Source organism: Diorhabda carinulata, chromosome 3, assembly GCF_026250575.1.
Source record: "Diorhabda carinulata isolate Delta chromosome 3, icDioCari1.1, whole genome shotgun sequence".
NCBI classification, from domain to species: domain Eukaryota; kingdom Metazoa; phylum Arthropoda; class Insecta; order Coleoptera; family Chrysomelidae; genus Diorhabda; species Diorhabda carinulata.
In genome coordinates this window covers 13837521-13859323 of record NC_079462.1, presented here as the reverse complement: position 1 = coordinate 13859323, position 21803 = coordinate 13837521, and the positions used below count along the sequence as shown (strand labels likewise).

General features: G+C 29.3%; 2 protein-coding genes across 4 annotated transcripts in view; both read left to right on the top strand.

The window, feature by feature from the left end:
* The first annotated feature begins 791 nt into the window (after positions 1-791).
* Positions 792-2115, top strand: LOC130891039 (splicing factor YJU2). Its single transcript, XM_057795530.1, has one exon. It carries the CDS (start codon positions 911-913, stop codon positions 1847-1849), a length of 939 nt encoding a protein of 312 aa, XP_057651513.1. The 5' UTR covers positions 792-910; the 3' UTR covers positions 1850-2115.
* A 2216-nt stretch (positions 2116-4331) lies between these two features.
* LOC130891034 (vacuolar protein sorting-associated protein 41 homolog) overlaps positions 4332-21803 on the top strand; it is a 46652-nt gene continuing 29180 nt past the window's right edge. For 2 of the 3 annotated variants that reach the window (XR_009058844.1, XR_009058843.1), the window contains exons 1-6: positions 4347-4480; positions 4584-4712; positions 5056-5338; positions 10377-10575; positions 12065-12219; positions 18246-18570. Coding sequence is in view for 1 of the 3 variants with exons in the window: in XM_057795522.1 (XP_057651505.1) it covers positions 4460-4480; positions 4584-4712; positions 5056-5338; positions 10377-10575; positions 12065-12219; positions 18246-18570 (1112 nt within the window). In the remaining 2 variants the exon portion in view is untranslated. Of the gene's footprint in view, positions 4481-4583; positions 4713-5055; positions 5339-10376; positions 10576-12064; positions 12220-18245; positions 18571-21803 lie in introns of all 3 variants that reach the window. The other variant, XM_057795522.1, reaches the window with a different exon arrangement.

The window sequence follows — 21803 nt, the reverse complement described above, 5'->3', positions numbered from 1 at the left end:
GACAATAACCTATCGCCACTCACAGATGAAAATAAAATAGAATCATAGAAAAAATGTTTTTAACATTTTAGTAATGTATTCATATATTTTGTTATTTGTAAAAATTGATTTGAATTAAAAACTTAGAAATGTGCAAGCCGAGAATTTTGAAAGCATATTAAAAATTTTGTCTGGAGTTCTTGTAATACCCAACAAGTAAAAAAGAGAAATGAATAAATAAAAGTTTTAATTGAATAAAAAGTAAGAATGTGAAGGTTATAATATATTTTGTTAATTACTACATAATTAAATATAATATTTTTTAGAATCCACACAGTATAAACGTGTCAAAAAAAAACTCTCTAGTTAAGAATTTTTTGTCAAACATAAACCTGAAAAAGTGTGAAGGAAAATAAATATTTCAGAATAATATGGAATTTTATTGTAACATATGTGTAAATTAATTAAAATTTTGATTTATTTTCAGTCTTTTATTAATCCCAAATAGAATAGAGAATAAATTAATTTTCATCATTATTAATTTAAATGAAAAGTGCTGCAGCAGTTGAAGTTTTATTCTCAATTTAGAATTTTTTTTCTTATATATCGTACAGCACCTGACAAGAAGTAGCAACCACATAAAATAATTTTAATTTATTTTTTTTACCACTCACTTCATAAATATATCGAAAACTAAAAAAAAGACTTGATTTTATACAGCCACATTCTATTTAAATTTAGCGGGCTCCGTGTACAATTGGCACGACTTTCTGATTGGTCTGGAGTGCAGTTTAGCGTATGCTCAAATTATTTTTGTTTGATGTGCTTAATGTCAAAATTAGTTTTAGGTTAGATCAACCTAAATAAGAAATTAGTTTTTAAATAAGAAGTTATAACTGTTAAGCTGTTACAAATCGAATAAGTTTTAACAATGTCTGAGCGTAAAGTGTTGAACAAATATTATCCACCAGATTTTGATCCATCGAAAATTCCACGCATGAAATTGCCAAAAAATCGACAATACACAGTTCGTCTTATGGCTCCCTTTAATATGCGATGTGCCACTTGTGGAGAATATATTTACAAAGGAAAAAAGTTCAATGCCAGGAAAGAAGATGTGGAAAACCAAGATTACTTAGGAATTAGAATATACAGATTTTATATTAAATGTACTAGATGTTTACAAGAAATTTCATTCAAAACAGATCCAAAAAATACAGATTATGAAATCGAAGCAGGTGCAACAAGAAATTTTATGGCATTAAAGTTGGCAGAAGAGCAAGCATTGAGAGAAGAAGAGGAAGCAAAGGAGGAAGAAGCCAGCAATCCAATGAAACTTTTAGAAAACAGAACTAAGCAGTCTAAAAATGAAATTGAATTATTAGAGTCTTTAGAAGAGTTGAAAGATTTGAATAGAAGGCAACAAGTCGTTGATTATGATACTATGCTCTTAGCATATGATACCACAATAAGTGAGAGAGAACGGGAAGAACGTTTACAACAGTTAGATGAAGAATATATAAAGACAGTGAAATTCTCTAATTCTAAAAGGAAATTAGTTGTAGAAGAAGAAATTATTGAAGATGATCAATTAGTAACAAAAGTGTCTAAAACCATTGAAAATGAGAAGGAAAGAACCAATTCAAGTATTTCATGCACTTGGGCCAAAAATGGATCAAATGCCAGTTCTTTGGTGAAGAAAAAATCATTAATGGGCTTAATTAAAATTGGCAAAAATGGAGAAGCTGTACAAGAGTCAAAACTTGAAAAAGATTATAAGCAAAAATCTACAAAAGACTCTATTGGAGGTGGACTTTCTTTGCTATCCACTTATTCTGACAGTGAAAATAGTGATGATGTTGATGTTTAACTATCAAAATAAGAACAATATTGAATTACAAGAATGTGTAGAAAACTAGTACTAATTTCACTCACCATTATATTTAACATCAAAAATTATTGTAAAAAGTGATCAAAACTAGAAACTGAGTTCAAATATACAATTTACTCCATTTATATTGAAAAAAATAATGTATTATTTTTTATTCCCAATAATCCACACAGATCAACATTCAATGTGTACAAATTAGTGAAATATAACAAAACTTATTTTCATTGTAGTTATTAAAAATTTCCAAATCAGAACTGTATATTTTTGGACCCAAAACAAAATATGGTAGGTATAATCTAACATGTTTTTTACAAAATCTAGTTTCACAATTTATCTATGAAAATTGGATGTTTTATGGTATGAAGTTTAACAATGTTAGTTTCAATTGCTTGTGTTCAAATAAATAACTTCTCATTTGGACTGAACTGAACTAAATAATTTTAAAAAGAATTCTATTCTATGAAAAAGTTACTCTCATTTAATCCATAGATTGGCATGAATCCGATATCCGTGGCTCCTAGATTTAATAGAATAAGTCTAAAATGAAGAATAAAATTTTTTGATATCTCGCTTAGTTTTCAAGATATCGATACTTGAAGTTGGAAAAATTTATTTTTATTTAATATTTGTATATGTTACAGACCATTTATGAAAAATAGACCATATATAAAAGGACTAGTCCATATAGAAAAGGACTGAGGATATTAGTCTATATGTGTAAAAAGTTTGTCTTTTAATGAACTGTCTAGTCCGTTTGTAAAAGGTCTAGTCTATATATGGCCCAGCTCCACCTACGCCCTATGTATATTTCTGAGATATTTAAACAATTCTTTATGAACAACATCAAATTCATGTATTTATCATATATTAAGTTATATTCATCACAGTGATGAAAATTATCAAAAATAGCTCATTTTGCTATAAAAACCTGTTTTTTTTTTCAATATAATTTTGGAGTATCAGGGTAAATAATACAAAAATTAAATAAAAAATCTTTTGTTTATTGAAATCAAATTCATATTGAATTTGAAGTGATAAAATATTCATTTGAAACGAAGTATTGAATGCCATCTGTTCAATAAAGCGAATTTTGAACTAACGTTTGATTATAATTTTAAGTATCGATATCTCGAAAACGAAGCGAGATATCAAAAAATTTCATTCTTTATTTTCGATTTATTTTGGCCTAATTAAGCCAAATCCGCTGTTAAATTGCGGCGTCACGGAAATCGTACTTTCCCCCATAGATTAATGTTGTTTATAAAAATTTGAATGAATTTTAATTTTATTGAAAAATTTGTTCTTCAAATGTGTAATAATAAAAAATAGTTTTATACAAGGCAACCCAACTGGAACTGTTTTTAAATTTTACAACTGTTAGGTGAAACCAAATCTCTACGTCCTACAAGTCAATAAGGAGGTATAAACAGTAGATACAGAAATTTCAATTTCGGTATCTAAGTCTATAATTTGCTCAATTTTTGAAAGATAAACTTGTTATTTCAGAAGTTTCAGACATTATTTTTTTACTGATGTAGCAATCTTCACCAGTCGAGTAAAATTTAATCATCCACAGATTTTATTTTAAAATTTGGTATAGTGTAATATTTCTTAATAAGCCCTTTTGAGCTGTCTAACTTCATCTGAAGCTCAATTTGTCCGCGTACCTTTCAATGGCTACTGGGTTATCATTTTGCAACTTTTAAAAGTATTCATTCATGTTTGACTCAATTGAAAGCAACAGTGGAAATTAATGTCTAAAAATGTCCCCTAATTTAAGCACTAAATAAATACAAGTGTCTAAATTTTGTAAATTGCTTGAAAGCTTACTAACTAAAATACTTGGTTTCAGTTGATTAGTTTCACTGAAACATCTAATAGTACATTTTGTTATTAGGAGTAGAAGGCTATCATCATTGTTGACATCAGATTCTTGCACTGTCGAGGCTGTGCAAACTGGGTGAAACATAAAATGGGTCTTCTGCTGCGAGTGACAGTATTTTTTCTTTAAGCGTATAATAATATCTATATTATTTTTGGCTACACATTTTTACAATACACTTTTTAAAACTAACAAGCATCAAATTAAATGGCAGTTCCTGTCCATTTGGTTACATCACTCATAATAAGACGTTGCTATCGTTTCTCATTATTTTGTTACTAGTACAATAATGAGCGTTATTATTTTACTAGTAAAAGAATAGGTTATATTTACAATCTGTGTTGCCGTAAATAATGTAGATATTATTATACACTTGTAGAAAAAAAGGATTTATTGAGTCCTCAACACCATAAAACAAAAAAGCAATTTGTTTACTTTATCAAAATTAAATTCACTGACATTTCCAGTATTTTTTCTTTTAAATTCAGTTTACAATGCAGATTATTTGTATACTACATTTCTATCCACCCTAATAATAAATCGACATGTAGCTGTTAAAAATGAAACGAAAAAGAAGAAATCGTTCGTCTGGTTATCTGTCTAACTGACATATAATAGTCAACATTGCGGTTATCAATATTTTTATGAATCATCATTATTTTTTATTTAGAACATGAAAAATTTTAGGCATTTCTTAAGAATAAAAAATGTCTGATATTAATTTAAATGTATGTAAACATCAGTATAATTCAAAATCAATGTTTTTCAAGGAAATACTTGAAATTAATCTAACAAAATATTGATTTTAAAAAACACTTTTTATATTTTCAGAACTACAGTAGTGATACCGAGAGTTCAGACGATGAAATAGAACCAAAATTGAAGTATGTAAGACTCTCTAATGATGTACAGAATATATTATTGACTTCATCAGCAACTTGTATAGCCGTTCATCCAAAAGTAGGTATTTATTAAAAAATTATAGTTTTTTGAGCTTTTCCGAAACTATGATCCTGGATCAAGTGATCATTTTTAAGCTGATTTCGAATCCTAACACTGAACGAGTTGTTATAATAGTTTCAGATCATTGTGTTTCGTTTTTTGGAGGATTTTTCATATTGAAAAGTCAACCTACAAAAACCATTTATTTTTATTGCATTGTTTCTTATATTAAATTATAACCTTTTAGACTGTTTGGGTTTATAAACCTTAATTCGATTATGTAATAGATTTCAGTTTTATTTTAATATATTTTTACATAAAAGTCCCAATTACACAATTTTATTTTAACATTACTTTTCAGTTTATATGTTTAGGATCACATTGGGGAGAAATTCATATCTTAGATTATCAAGGTAACAGCATTCAAAACAAGGAACTAAAAGCGCATACTGTTAGTGTAAATCAGATATCAATAGATTTAAATGGGGAGTTTATTGCTACCTGTTCTGATGATGGAAAAGTTTTTATACACAGTTTGTTCTCCAAAGAAAATAATGCAAATCTTAATCTTGGAAGGCTTGTTAAAACTATAGCTTTAGATCCGCATTATTACAAGCTTGGTGCAAATAAAAGATTTATTACAGGTAAGATTACTATTGTAAGTAGTAACAAATTTCAATTCTTTCTATTTTTATTTCATTTTCATTACTACATTATTATCCCTCTCTTGGAACAAAATAATTTGATTAAGACAGATTAAGATTAGAACAGCATATAAAAATTATTACCAGTTAAAACCAATTTTTAATCAGAATAGAAAATATATACAGAGTGAGTTTTATGTATGGAACTCCTCAATTATCTTGGAAACAGCTTGTACGATTTTTATAAATTTTTATGCCAAAAGGTCTTGTGATACAGCCGGTATTATGGTGGTATCTACACTGTTGTCAGATCTTCCCTTTTTTTCGGAGAAATAATGAACTATGTTATTTCAAATGGATCACTCTATATATTTTGTGTGTTTAGAAATCCCGATTATTTTTCATATAATATTCTCTATACCTAAATTCCATAATTTCAGTTATACCTACATTTACAGTTTCAACACCAAAGTTGCAATAAATATTGTACCGGGTGTCCCAATAAGAATGGCTCTCGGCCATATCTCAGGAACCGTTTATAGTACAGCTTCAGGAAAAAAAAATTTATAACAAAAGTGACCTCGAGAAAAACCTGGAAATTATTTACAGAGCTGTAGGTCCACCACTAGAGGACGTAATTGAATACCAAAAATTATAAAATTAATAATTCACAAATTTTTCCTAATTAAGATGCACTTAAACTATGATTATCATATTCTTCAAGAAATTCAGCTTATATTTGATTTTACAAGTTTTAGTCTGACCACAAAATACGTGACAGTGAGGGTCATCATTTACCATATGTAGTAACCAGTTCCAATAATCCCACCTTCTGTCGTAATCACGATCAACCAATTGTTCATGCAGTACTATATGATATGGATGAAATCTAAAAGAAATATAATGTCCTATTAAATATCTTTTCGGAATGATAAATAAATTATTATGTTAAAATATAACCATGCCCACAAATAATATTATGTGGGTATATTTTGTTTAAGAAACAAATCTTTTTACATCATAATTTACCTGTGTCCTGTCAAAATACGTTGAATGGTGGTTCTGCTTATTCCTAAGTCTCTACTTATTGCTGTAATACTTAAATGCCGGTTAAATTGCACACATGCCAAAACATTCATTGCGTTTTCCTCTGAACGACCTCTGTCATGTCTTCTAAATACGGGAAGATTTACATTTACAGTTATTTTTAAACTGTGTATGAGTCGACGAAAAACTCTGTTACCGGGATGACGTCTTTGGGGATATTGTATGCCATATACCCTAGTCGCAACAGTTGCATTTCTCATACATTCAAAATAAATGCCTATCATATCAAATGCTTCTTTGTTTGTAAGAATCATCTTAGATATAATTTTTAAGTAAATTTTATATCTAATTTAATGCTCACAACTCGTAATGACACGTAAATGAACAAATTACTAGGTTTATTAATTTGACACAAGACATATCTTTTTGCTTTGTTTTTTTCATGGCCCACTACTTTTTTTTATATATTTCCATAACACAGTTTCCCAGTGACAACATAAGTAATATTGACATAATAATTGGAACTATTATTAATAGAACAAGGAAAGACAATTTTGAGAAGTCAAAAAATGTTAAAAAAAAATGCTAAAAATTTACACATTTCTTAAGATATCTAGTAATATGAAAAATATATTGACATTCGATTTTAGCTATTCTGTTGCTAATTTGGTCTACTTTTATATTCCTTAATTAAAACTGCATGTTTCCATTTAACATTTTTCAAGAATAGCTAGATTTAAAAAAATAAATAAATAGTGCTCTATAGCGTATACGTTACTCATTAGGTTGTTTCGAAATTATAACTCTTACATTGGTAGAAAGGACCTCTCTATATCCAAATAGATAAAGTTTCTTTCCAAGATATAAAATGTGAAATTAAATCTAAAGTAGCAAAACATATGGAGTGCAACACAGAACCATATGAAAGAAATCAAACAATTAGTGAATTCTTACAGACCACATCAAGAGAGAATATCACGCTTACGCCTGTGTCATAGCATTTTAACTCATGAAAATCTTCTAAGACAAACTGAGTTACCAAAATGCGATACCTGTGTTTTAGATTTTAGTGTGAAACATATACTAATTGAGTGTAAACAATAACTACGATATTTCAGTGAATGTAGCGGAGACTCTAGGCAAAAACATAAAAATAGAAAATTTAAGGGCTATTTAAAGGACACCGGCTTATATATGTTACATATTTTTTCATTTGTAAAATGTAATGTAATGTGAGTGTATTCTGTCGTCGCTAATAACCGTATTAGCTGAAGCGGAAAAAAGTCTTTACGAGTTATTGAAAATAAATAAATTCAAAAGTGCTAATCAAAACCAAAAGATAAAGATCTAGTAGGAGTAATCAAAAGACAAACAAACTCCTGAAACATATAGTGAAAAACATATTTGACTCAACTGCTACTGACACTCCGTAAATGTCAACTATCATCACTTTTAGATCTAATTCATAATTAGAATAGTGGAATTAAAGATAGATAGGCTATAGTTTTTTTAGAATTTAACATTAGTTGTCCTTATTTAGTGCAAATCAATCTCCAATCAAATAAAGCATATTTGTATGAGCATTTTTGTCAAAATTTAATTGGATCTTTTTGCTGGATCCGGTGGATCTACATTACTATCAATTTCCAAATTTCGAAAAAAAAAACTGGAGATTTGATCTATCTATGGAAACTTGCGTTGTGGCTGAGTTTTAACGACGAATTAACAGTTACATTGGCTACTCCCGCTTACGATTGTGGACCCGGTTTTTGGTCACGTCCAACGTAGACCCCCGTCGTGTCTCCCGTGGACCCTTAGTGGTCCACCTGAACCATTTTGGGAATCATGAATCTAGATCATTATCCTAGAAATAATACAACGGTTTAGGCTAGTTAAGCAAAATTTAATTATAAAGTTTTACATATTTTACACCTACGGAGAGAAATAGTGTTTTTGTCCAATAATTCTATGCTATTTTGTTGATAGATATTTTTAGAATCAACTACCCTCATTAAATTTGTTTTTTACTTATTTTTTACATTAATTTTTAATAACATATTTTTCCTAAATTAATTAAAAATACCAACAAATCTTGGGAACAATGGGCTCTTTAATATCCCCTATATTAGTAAATTACATAATGGATTATATTTTGTAATATCTGTTTCACACATCAAATTATTCTTCATTAAAAAATATGATACAGGAGACATAAGTTTATCCCTCCCAAAAAAAGAAACTGATTATTCACTTCTTTACTTCAATAGTATATATACATATAAATTTCTGTAATTTCCTAGACCTTTTGGTATGCTTAAGCATCTATTAGAATATAATCTGCTATCACTCTATCCTATATTAGATGTTCATTAGCGAGGGGACTAACTTTAATATATTTTCCGAGCTTTAGAATCTTTATATATTCATCGTCTGGGACTAAAATTATGGCCAAATACAATATAAGAAATATGTATAAATGTATAACAATAATAAAAATTGTACTTACATACTTACATTAGATTAATTAAGATTTTCAGTGATTTTGAATTGTATTAATTCTTGTAAAAATTTAAATTTTGAATTCATAGGTTTCAAAATTCAATATTCAACTTGACGTTGATAGAAAAATTGATCATTGGTCAGTCGAAAATGTCACTGATTAGTCGGATAACTTCCCACAAGAGTAATAGCAGATTATATTCTGATAGATGTTCATTAGTAACTCATGTCTATCATGAAGAACACAATATGAATTATGAATCTGCCAAAGTTTTGACAACAGAAAAAAACTATAAAAAACGTCTATGTTTAGGAACAACAAAATGATCAATGCATTAATAAGAAAACTGATTTAAATAACCTTAGTGTAATTTGGGCATATCTTTTAGATTTTGAAAAAATAATTCTATAAAAATTTAAAGCCAATAATAACCAACTAACTTCACCTAACCTATAAAGTTCAACTTCACTTATAACATATAAACATATAAAATTTATTGTCATAAAGATTTAAAGAAAAGTCAAAACGTCAAATTTTATATTCAAAAAATTATTAAAAAAACTAATTTTAAAACAGAAAAACAGAAGGGACCTAAAATCAAGAACATTTAGATGCAATAATATATGAAAAGGTCTAAGAAATAAGTTATAATATATATATATATATATATATATATATATATATATATATATATATATATATATATATATATATATATATATAAGCGGTTTCTTATTGGGAACGTTGGAAACACCAAAGTGGACTAATTTTAATATATTTTCCGAGCTTACGAATAGAATAGACATATTTCTATCAATGTCAATTTGAATATTGAATACCATGAGTTTAAAAATTTTTCTAAGCATTAATAATATCAAAAATTATCGGAAATCTTAAATAATTATTTCCCAGACGATGTTCGGTAAATATATTAAAGTTAGTCTTTAGTGTTTCCTTGACACCTTCTCAATAAGAAACCTTCTCAATAATATAGCTGGCAAAGACTTCTTTACAATATATATAAATTTAAAAGATATGCTTAAATTATACTAAGGTTATTTAAATCAGTTTGCTTATTAATGCATTTATCATTTTGGGCAATATATGTTGTTTCTAAAAATAAACGTTTTTTGTAGTTTTTTTAAGTTCTCAAAACTTGGGCAGATTCATTATATGGCATTATAAAATGGAATTATTAAATTTACTCAAATTGTTTCGATTTTTTTTATAATTAAACAAATCTTCGAAGCAGATTCAAATAAAAAAAAAGCATTTTTAGGAATGGTTCACATAAATAAAAGTGAGAAAAATCAATGACAAAAAACATTGGAAAATACCGAATATAGGTCAAAACGTCTAGAATAATTTTCATTAAAAAGCCTTGATCACGTAAAAGAGAAGTGAAATCAAGACAATTTATTAAAAAAACATATAATAAAGATCTAAGATGTACTAAATTAACAAATTTATTTACCAGAATACATATTGTAGGAGATGACAAATTGACTTTATATGAACGTACATTTTTGGGAAACCTCAAATCCACTATTCTCTGTGAAAGTGAAGGTCTCGTTAGAAGTCTTTGTTGGGGTGAAAACTTTTTGGCATGGTCTAGCAATATTGGTGTTAGAGTTTATGACATGACTGCCAGATGTTCTTTAGGACTAATAAAATGGGAGGATAATTACGGGTATGTACATTGAAATTAATATATACATATAAATTTTTTTTAACAAATCGACTCTTTAATTAATCAATTAATTACAATTAATTCACATAGTTCGACAAAACATTCAATATTTAGTAAACGATTTCTTAAATAACCGAAAAATTTGGAAGATTTATTTATGTCTTAATAAGTATTAGGTATCATACCTACCTTATTCCGAATAATTATAAAATCATTAGAAATTGCATGAGATGTTTTACACGTCGTAACACATCTAATCTATTTGACTTTGAACGATGTTATTGCTCAAAATCATTTGTTGAGTCCCGCAATGGACAGTGAAATAAGGTGCTTTCCAAATGTGTGGCATTTACCTTACGTCACTACTAGTAAATGTGTATTATAGGTTACTTGATAAAGATTAACATCATATATAAATTATGATGCTACACATCGGCGAGTAATGATTCCAAAGAGATAGAACAAATCCAAACTATAAGTAGTTCAAACTGTCTGTTTTTTTTTGTGTTTGCCATCATAAAGCTCGCAAAAAACCTGTAAATAGAAAAAAGTTTTTACACGTAGCACAACTTATATTTGAAAGTATTGAATGAGAGCTTGTATTGATTAACAGGATGCGATTTTCACATCTTTTCGATTCCCAAAAATCAGTTTTCGCTTGTTCACCCCCGAGAAACAGTTTGCGATTTCAAGGGATCGAGATCGACCATTCTAAAAATTCCAGGTTTAAATCAATAATTCATAAATTAGTGATGCATATTTACTTACATCATTATATGGTGATTACTGAATTGTACAATATTATTATTTTTTCTAAAATGATAGATGGAGTTTCGAGAATTTTACCGTGTTGGGGTGACATTCTGCGGGGTGAGAAAGATTTTATTCAAATTTGATAAACAATTATAACTGAATTTTATAGTAAAAAATTGAGATGTAATATTTATTTGGCAACACATTTGGTAGTAAATATGTACAGTAAAGTCTCCATCTCTATTCCAAAATAGATTTGTATTGAACTTTATGAATAATTGAAATCATTAGAATGTAGTTTGTATTTAACTAGGAGTATAAGGCCATTATTATTGTTGAGCTCAGATTCTTGCACTGCCGAGGCGTTAACCAAGGCTTTGCAAACTAAGCGAAATATATAATGGCTCTTCTGCTCCGAGTGTCCCGAGTGACATATACTATTTATCCTTCAAGCGTTAGTGTACATTGAAATTCTTCTTCTTGAGACATTTTTACAATACACTTTTCAACGCTGACAAACATCAAATTAAATAAAAATTAAATGGCAGTTCCTGCCTACCTGGTTACAACGCCCATAATAAGACGTTGCTATCGTTTTTCAGTATTTTGTTACTAGTACAATAATGAGCGTTTCTTATTTTACTTGTAAAAGAATAGATTATTTCTACGATCTGTGTTGCAGAAAATAATATAGATATTAATATACACTTGAAGAAAAATTATATTTCTGTTTTAGAGTTTCAGTAGACAAATTTAGATGTAATTTACGTTGGGCTGATAGTAGAACCCTTTTAATTGGTTGGGTAGATACTGTTAGAGTTTGTGTGATAAGAAAAAGGAGCAATATAGAACTCGCTAATAGAGATCTGCCAGAATATCTAGTGGATCCAAGTAAGTTACTTCCCAATCATAAGTTATTTTCACCTTAATCCTTAACATCTGTGAAGTCTCTCATCCAGAGATTTAATATTTTTTTCAAAAATTTGTTATCTGTAATTTGAGTAGGTGCTTCAAGCTGCATGTAATTTGTTTAATTAAATTTTAAGTAATGATGAGATCATTTTTGATTTTCCAAAATTATTTTTTTTTGCTCTGATAGGATAACTATATTGATACTCGATCTCGCTCAATTGTATTATTTCTATGCAGAGTAATTGAATACAACGCTCACAGATAACGACAAAATCCTTTCTTCCAGAACATAACTTCATAACCTATTTTAGATCTCTAGTTTTTTAAAACAGGTAAAAATATTGATGTCTTCATCAAAATATATTTTGTCATTGACAATTTGCATAATTATATTAATTGATAGATCATCTAAAACGTAAATATCGAAATAAAATTTCGTTTTAATGATAAATAATTTTTTTCATTTTTAGTTCTCATATATCAAAAAATAGTAGAAGCTATCAATAGGCTTGTGTGCGTACAGAAGGAGACATCTCAAAAATACTTGTTTTGAGAAAGCAGTGATTAAAAATTTTGCAATATTTTGGTGTCAGTATTTATAGATAAATAGATAAATTTATGATATAAAGTGAGATGTCTTGGTTAACACAAATAAAAAAATGGAAATGGATAAGAGATAACTCATAACACACTAAAGCTTTTTTCTGTCGGTGTATTTGTATAACAATAGTGTAAAATAAAATTTTGTTCTGCTAGAAGACATAACCACACGTTTCTGATATATCAATTCTAAAGTTAAATCGTACGATTTGATATACTATTATATCTGTCTACTTAATTCCTTATTCACAAAATATATAGTTTTTATAATTTTACACTTCTTTAGACTTTTCTTTTGTACGCGCAAGTTGCATTGAAATATATAAAATAGAATTACTCAAATTATTTAGGTCATTTTCATCATTAGCATCTTTCTTGTTCCTATGTATGTGAATAATTTCTATAAATTTTTTCTTATATTTTATTCCGTTTCAAGAATTTTTGAATTCTTATAATTGGATGTATCCTTTTTTAGTATTTCATGGTTTTATTTTTCTAAAGTATCGATGTCTTTTGTATCTATTATCTACATGTTGAAATAAAAAAGAAATATAACTGATATTACGTTGTTTTGAGATTCTGGAAAGCGTTGGAGTGGCTATATATACAAAGAAGTTATATCACTAGGTCTTAAGCTTTATCCAATATCAAAGTCAATGTCAGAACTATTATACAAGGATATATTGAAAACATTTTTGCCTACTATAAAACCAAACAAAATTTCAATGTCAAAATATTTTATTACTCAACATATTCTCCTCTTAATTGGATACATTCATTACAGCGAACCTTAAACGTCTCTAGACCTTAAAAAAATGATTCTTCTTGCTCTGCAAAGCAGACCACAGCTTTTATTACCTCCTCGTTGGAAGTGAATGTACGACCTTTTAAACAAAAAAATCAATCATGATTACTCCACGGCAATCCCAAAAAAACTGAAGAAAAAACTTTTCCAGTAGATTTTTGGACAAGAAACTTGTTAGGTCTTGGAGTGTCGCCATTCCATCGATTGTTGCTTTGTTTCTGGATCGTAGAAATGTACCAAAGTCTCATCTATAGTAACAATTCAGTTTAAGAAGTCTACATTGTTTTCAAATCGAGCACAGATCGAATGCCATGCTTCTACCCTTGCACGTTTTTCGTCAACATGCAAACATTTGGGGATCCATTTTGCAGCAATTTTTCTCATGTCCAAATTGACGTGAACTATATGATGAACGCGTTCATATGAAATATTCAGTGCTTCAGATATCCGTTTTAGCCCAATTCGACGGTCTGATAAAATCATGTCATGAACTGCATCGATATTTTCGGGGACTGACACAGAAACTGGCCTTCCCGATCTGTCATCATCTTCAATAGAAAATTTACCTCTTTTGAAGCTTGTAGTCCAATTTTTCACGGTCGCATACGAAGAACGTCGATCACCAAAGGCATTAAGCATATCTTCGTAAATCTGCTTACCTCTTAATCCTCTTAAATAGAGGTACTTGATGATGGCTCGATACTCCAATTTTTCAATTTTCACAATTTCGGTGGACATCTTTTTTCTTTTAATTTATTGCATAACTCTGGCTTACTTTTTTGATGTCAAACTTTAAACTGACACTGATAAGTTATTGTTCGTTGCTATGGTAACGCAATATTTTGTTTACGCATGGAACTGGTCTAGGCTAATTAGATATCATTACATCCTCGTAAAAAAGTTGGTACAATATGAAATGCCTTGTTTAAATTGTGACAAACAATACATTGGTCAATCTAAGAGGTCACTCACTAATCGAATTACACGTTCTCTGGCTGAATATATGTTTTAAGACGGCCATTCTATGGACTATAAATCCACAAAAGTATATATAAACCATACAAAATAACTCGGTCGGATAATGATTAGTTATTCAAAAGATGGGATTATATTGTGACGGGTACACAAACGCACGCCATGTAACGGCGCTGGTCATAAATTAATGTAGTGGAAACTTTAAAAAATGGTAGGTTGCTTAATTTATCTTTGCATAATTGTTCTAGACGTTTCTGAAAAAAGTTTAGTAGAATTATTGAAAGTATATATATATAATATATATATATATATATATATATATATATATATATATATATATATATATATATATATATATATATATATATAAGGCAATCACTCATATTAGAGCAGTTAGTTGAATTGAATTGAAATGCAAGGAATTTTATGTACGGTAATTGTGGTGTAATAAAGTTTTAAGTGTGAAATTAGCTTGGAAAATGTATCCAAGAACGTTTACATCATCATAAGTGGAATAAAATTGTCAAGTGTGGACTGGACTGTGCTTGGAAAAGACTTTTCGAGTTGTTGTGAAAGTTCTGACATATTCTGTTTGGAAGCTAGGAGAGATATGGAATGAATTGAAGTCAAGAAAAAGCTAAGAAATGAAAAAAGAAATGAAAAGTGGGGGCGACTCAAAAATAAATGAAAGGAGAAATGGAGAAAGGCCATGAAAAGTGGAAAGGAAGTCAAGAAGAACTTGAAGGAGAAATAAAAGAGGACATAGTAAAATTGGAGGTAAGTCAAGAATAACTCAAAGAAGTCAGGAAAACAACTGTCCAAAGTGAAATAAAGGTCAAGAAAGACTGAAGGAAGGAATGAAAAAGAGCTAACAGAAATTGGAAGCACTTCAAGGAGAGTGGAGAGAAGAAATGAATAGCCTCATGGGAAAATTAAGAAAATAGAAGATAAACTGATGAATGGCGGCATAAGTGATCAAGACGGAGGAATTTGAAAACAATTGGTTATAAAGGGTAAATAAAGGATGGTGATCACGGTAGCGGGTCTGCTGAAAAAAATTGAGCAGAATCTGGGTGACAAAAGCGATGGTGAAACCACAAAAACATCACAATCAACGCAGTTCAACACTACATCGGGAACTAGCGAACAATGTACTGTAAATGTTACAAGCCTTTAAAGGAGGCTCAATGTCTCAATTCAAGATCGGGAGACAAAACGCTGATGAAATATCACAACGATTTACTGGTATATCATGGACGTGGGAAAACTGGCTTTCCCATCTGCAGCGGAGGATGTTTTAGAAATCATGGCAGAGGATGTTTTCGCCGATAGCGTCAGATACTGCAACAATTTCTGAAGCTTGCCAAATTCAACACCATTGGGGAAGCACTGGCGAGAGCACTGCTATTCGAAGCGGTCAAAAAGAGATTGATGAGATATACAATGAAAGTCAGGGAAGCGAAGGTTGAAGTTAGCGACAACAAGCTTGAACAAGGTTCTTATTTGGATTGAAACACCGAATTATTAGCCCAACTGACTCACCAAGAAGCTCGCTTAATAGGTTGGAATCTTTCTAAACAGACGCCCAACAGACGCATCCCTCAGTAATTCACTGAGAATATCACAGCTATATTGCCTGGAGAACGACCAAATAATCGTCGGGAAAATCGGAGGAAAATATTGCCATTTGATAATTGACAGCGGAGCAACTTATAAAATCATAAGAAAGGATCTATTGCTGTGTGAATATCAGTTGCTCTTAATGAAATAGGAAGTCAGAAGACTCATCACGGATGCGGTGATATTAAGTTTGGACTTCAAGGGTATCTCACACGATCCGGAAGTAATCCTAAAAATTAGTGATTAAGACCACGGTTCGACGAGCATTTCTTTCATAAGATTTTGCATTCCTAGCGAGTAGCGAGGGGGTGTCTACCTTCGAGCTACAAGAAAAAAAACACTATAGAACCTGTAACAAAGGAATAGTTGTTCTCAATGGCAAGCATATTTTTATTTTAATCAGTATTTTTTTATTAATCCTTCTTGGCATATTTTTTTATCGATATTTCTTGAGCTCATAGATTGATATTATAATTTGCAGTTTATTGTATTTTCTTAACGTTTCGGTCCTCACTGGGAGTATTATAAAAACAATTATAATTAATATTATAGTAGTCATTTGATTCTTGTTGAATATAGTCGTATCGCTGTGGTTATTTCATATTTTTCGATTTCCCCAAAATCTTTATGGAGAACATTGTGACATCGAGATAATATTGAAATTATTCTGTTCATTTGTGATTTAAAAAGTCTAAAAATTGTTATATTTTGTTAATTTTTTTTACATTGAAATCTGTTCAATGACGTAAGTTTTTTTAAAATTTGTTTTTTCATAATCTATGCATTAAGATTATTTAAATTGCTTCTTTTGAAACAATAATAATCTTGAAAACGGAGGTTTGCAAGCTTTTTATTGTTAATAATCTGGCATATTGATAATCTATGAAAAACGAGTTCAGAGAGTGAATATGTGTCAAGGTATAATTTCATTTTACTTTTGTGAGAGGTTATCAGATAAGTAAGTGACAAACGTATTTTTTGTTATAGTTTTAGCAAAGAATTACATAAAATACGTTATTTGTTGATGTTCTATTTTTGACTTGAAGTGAAAATTCAAATTCACTAGTCTTTCAATCTACAAAGATAAGGTTACAGTTATAATCAGCAATCATCAATATTTAGATTCATCCAAAGAACTATTTGATAATAATACTTAATAGAAAAGAAGAGAGAAATTAATCAACTATAACGGAATTTCTGCTAAATTCTATCGTTTACCAAAATTCATATACCTACTACATTATTAGATGGACCAATTGTCACGTCAATAAACAATCCAATTGCACCTCTTGGTTAACTGAAATATTTCCAACATCTCATAACTATTACAATACTATATTCTTCACAATTAACAAAACTTTTGAAGATATGGTAGTACCACAAAATCATGCTATGTTATGGTTAGTTGTAGAATCACTTTTTAGTAACATTCACTTGAATACAATAATACTCAATAAATAAAATCTGTTATAATTAGTAACATTCATTTTTGATAGTATATGTTTCTTCTGTAAGTCATTTAATATTCGTCTAACTTATTTTCACTTTATCGAAAAGTGCCTTCTAATGGAGCTAGCACCCTTTGAAGATGAAGTTTAGTCAACATATCTCAAAAATCCCGCCATCTACAAACATCAACATCTCATAAGCTTTTTGAATAAATTGTTAACTATAAACCCTTCTATTCGTCGTTAGCATATAGTTTTACAATACATTCGACAACTAAGAGAAATTCCATAGAAAAAAAGTATTCTTTTTAGAATTCGCTTTTAAGCACCGATTTAGAGAAATATCAATTTTAATTTTTCATTCTTATGGCATTCATTATCATTATTAAATTACTAAACGGTCTTTATAGTACCTAATAAATTTGCCCTTTGATCCCACACTTAACGCTTGAGACAGCAATACAAAAACGCAGGTTTATAGGGAACAATTTATCGTTGTAAAATGCAGTTAAGTAAAGTCATTGCTGTATCCAAAAATCATAAAATAAATTTTTCAGTATCGACGTTTCAGACTGAATTTTACATAAGTGGTATTGCGCCGTTGGATCAACAGTTGGTATTATTAGGCTTTCCAAAAGAATTAGACGAAAATAACAAGTCATTGAGGCCTCAATTGTATATAGTAGAATACAGAGATAATGATTATACTGATAATTGTACTGATAGTTTATCCTTAAGAGGGTACGAAGAATATGGCGTCAATGATTACCACCTTGACGTACTTTTGGAAGAAAATCGATTTTTCATTGTAGCTCCAAAAGATGTCGTAGTTGCCAGCCCATACGATTTAGATGATAGGATTCAATGGTTTATACAACATAAGTGAGTAACTTTTCCACCATGCATCAATATTATAATTATACAAATAAATTAAGGTGGCATGTGTAATTAAGGAAAAACAGGAAACATACAAGAAAATATATAGTTTTTCATACAAGAAAATATATATTTTCTCCGACTTTTGACTTCTTGAACCTTTTTATATATTTTTGTAATGATTTGTCTTGATTTTAGGTTTCTTTTGGTAGTAAATCAGTTTAAAATAGCAGGTAACAATTTGACGTTTCGACCTACATCGGTCTTTTATCAAAATATGACTTTACCTAGATAATTTGCTTAATTCTATAAATCAATAATCACCTACATCATGAATATAAAATAAAATTAAAATAGAAATCTGTTTTAACAAGAAAAATTAATCTTTCCTTAGTTTTTACATCTCAAAAATATGTACTAGCCAACAATTCAATTTTTCGTAGTTACATTAAAATTTCTCGTTCCTATATATAAACTATTTATGAAAATTCTTTTTTTCGTTTATTTGGTTCGGTTTTAAAAATTTTTGAATCTTCATAATTTAATGTGCGTTTTTCGATAATCTATGGTTTGTTAATGCAGTTTTATTTTTTATCGTATTGATGACCCTTTAATCTATTTTCTAAATACTAAACCACAGTTTGCCGATCAACTCGAGCCACCGTGCTTCGCAGGTGTGCAGAATTGTCAGAAAAATTCGATGTTATGCGTAAGTGGATATTGCAAGATCGTCATGTGACATATCGTGAGATTGAGGCATTCTTGGGCATTAGTTCCACTCGCATACATTCAATAATGCATAAGCATTTGGCTGTCAAAATTATTTGTTTGTGTTGGATACCGCATAATTTGACAATCGCTTAAAAAAAGCTCGTGTCAATTGATGCAAAAAAATTCAAGCGCGGTGCTTCAAAAGACATCTATTAGATCTTGGCAGGCGACGAATCATTGATTTATGTATATGAACCCGAAACTAAACAATCGACTTTGAGTCTTTCAAGACGAGTCAAATTCAACAAAAGTTGTTTGCACACGAAGCAAATGGTCGCCCGTTTGCGCTTCAAATGCATAGAAAAGTTTATTGATCCTAAACGTGAATATTTTGAAAAAAAATATGAAGTCATATTGGATAGTTATTATTATATATGGAAGGATAGTTATTATTTAAATGAATGGTGTCAATAATTAATAATTATCTTAATATATAAAAATTCAGTGTTCGTGCGTATGTTCCGAATAAACTCAAAAAGGAATCAACTATATTCATGAAAGTTGGCACTTATATGTAATTTAGTCCAACTTAAAGTATAGGATAGTTATTATTTAAATTAATGGTCTCAATAATTAATAATAAACTGATCATCAACGTTTATTGTTGTTATTAATCGTAGTTTTCTTAAGTCTGGAACAGATGGCGCCTTAAGCGAATTTCTTTACAGAGAACTGTAAAATTTTGTCCTTTGCACCTCATAGATGGCGCCACACTTTAATATGATATATTTTCTTAGACTACACACTTTACATGTCTTATTTTGCCTATACCACTTAACGTCGCTTCTTTCAAATCATTCTTCATTTTGTCTTCGTTGCGTACATTACTTCGAATATTTTTTTTTACTTACAGTTATTCAGAGAACAAACGAAATTCATTCACATTAAAAATTCAATTACTATTTTTAGTAAAATGTCACCCAAAAAATCCAACCTTAATGCCCGTAGCAAGAAGACTCGATGTGTACGTGTTGAAAGAGCTCATAAATCAGTTGAACAGAGAACAGAAAGAAATGCAGCTCAAAGAATTCACACAGCTGAAATTCGTGCACGAGAACAGCTTGATAATCGTCGACAAGAAAATGCAATGAAACACTCGGTATGTTTTGCGCATCAGGAAAAGTTGTATTGTCACCACTCCACCTGAACCTTTGAAATCCTTTTTTTCTGGCTTTTTAAATGAATCAAAATCATTTTTGCATAAGACACGAAAATTAAATTCTTGTGCTTCCAAATGACGTCGTTTGGAGCATCCAAAAATTGTGATTTGTCATCTGATGGTCGTAATTTTTATACAAAACATACAAAATTGATGGTCAGGTATATCATAAAATTGTATCATTGATGCTAATGTCAAATGAAGATTCAAAATTTCTTCAGATCTATTTTATGGGCAATTGTGAAGAACGCGTAACAACTCGATGCCAGTATAATTTCATTGAACAAGCAGAAGATAGAGCAATTGTATTGTCATTAGAATTATTTCAAATCAAATCTCTCAGCCACAGCAAGGCGTGGCCGGGTCTGCTAATTATTTATATATATGAAAAGGAGAAAAACAGTAAAATAAAATGTCATTTTAGTGTATGCAAACTAACTTCGTTCAAATTATCATCAGCACATACAAAGTATAAATTCATATATTACATATTGAACCTTTAAAATTAAAGAAAAACTATGTTGGTTACAAAATTTAGTCGAGGCTAGGAACATTTCAATCTCTGATTGTTTGATAGAAAAAACATAAATCCCTTTTTATCAAAATTATTAATAACAAATGTATTTAAAATTACAGTAATAATTTTATTGAGAAGTAGTTGTTTGAAACAATAGTACTAAAATTAAGATAATTATAAATGAGGAGTTATTGAAATGCTAATAAACTGATATAAAAAAATTTCAATTGTTAGAATATTTGGTTTAAAGTGACTGAAAGAAAAACTGCATGCATAGAAAATAATTTCACAGATATATTTTTAAAAACACCGATGTTGTGTCTATTTGAGATTTAAAAGTATCAATTTAGTAAGTTTCCTTCCAATAATGATCCCCTGAATTTTTTGTGTAAAATCTAACAACTATTTTGAAATACCGTTGTAGTTTGTTAATTTCTCTTTAGTTTCTTTGCTAATTTGTTTTTTATTAGACAATTATTTTAATTAGTTTATTACAATTATTATAAGTTATTTTAAGAGTTGGATTATTAGTAAGTTCTTTATATGATGTATTAATGAGTTCTCTGGATAAGTCTATTTATTGTTTCTCCATAATAACTGTGACATTATCTTCGTGAGATGGTATTTTCTTATTTCTTTTTGGTTTCACATAATAATTCTCTAAATACAGAAGATTGTTTAGGTTCATAAATATGGATAGTTAAAATGTTAGTTGTTCTAGCTATAGCAATATTTTTTTCTTGTTCACTTTGTAAGTTGTTGATAACCTGGCTATCGAAATACGCGTCAGTG

Bases quoted from the DNA above. Each gene is read 5' to 3' on its own strand.
- LOC130891039 (XM_057795530.1), top strand. From the start codon at position 911: ATGTCTGAGCGTAAAGTGTTGAACAAATATTATCCACCAGATTTTGAT.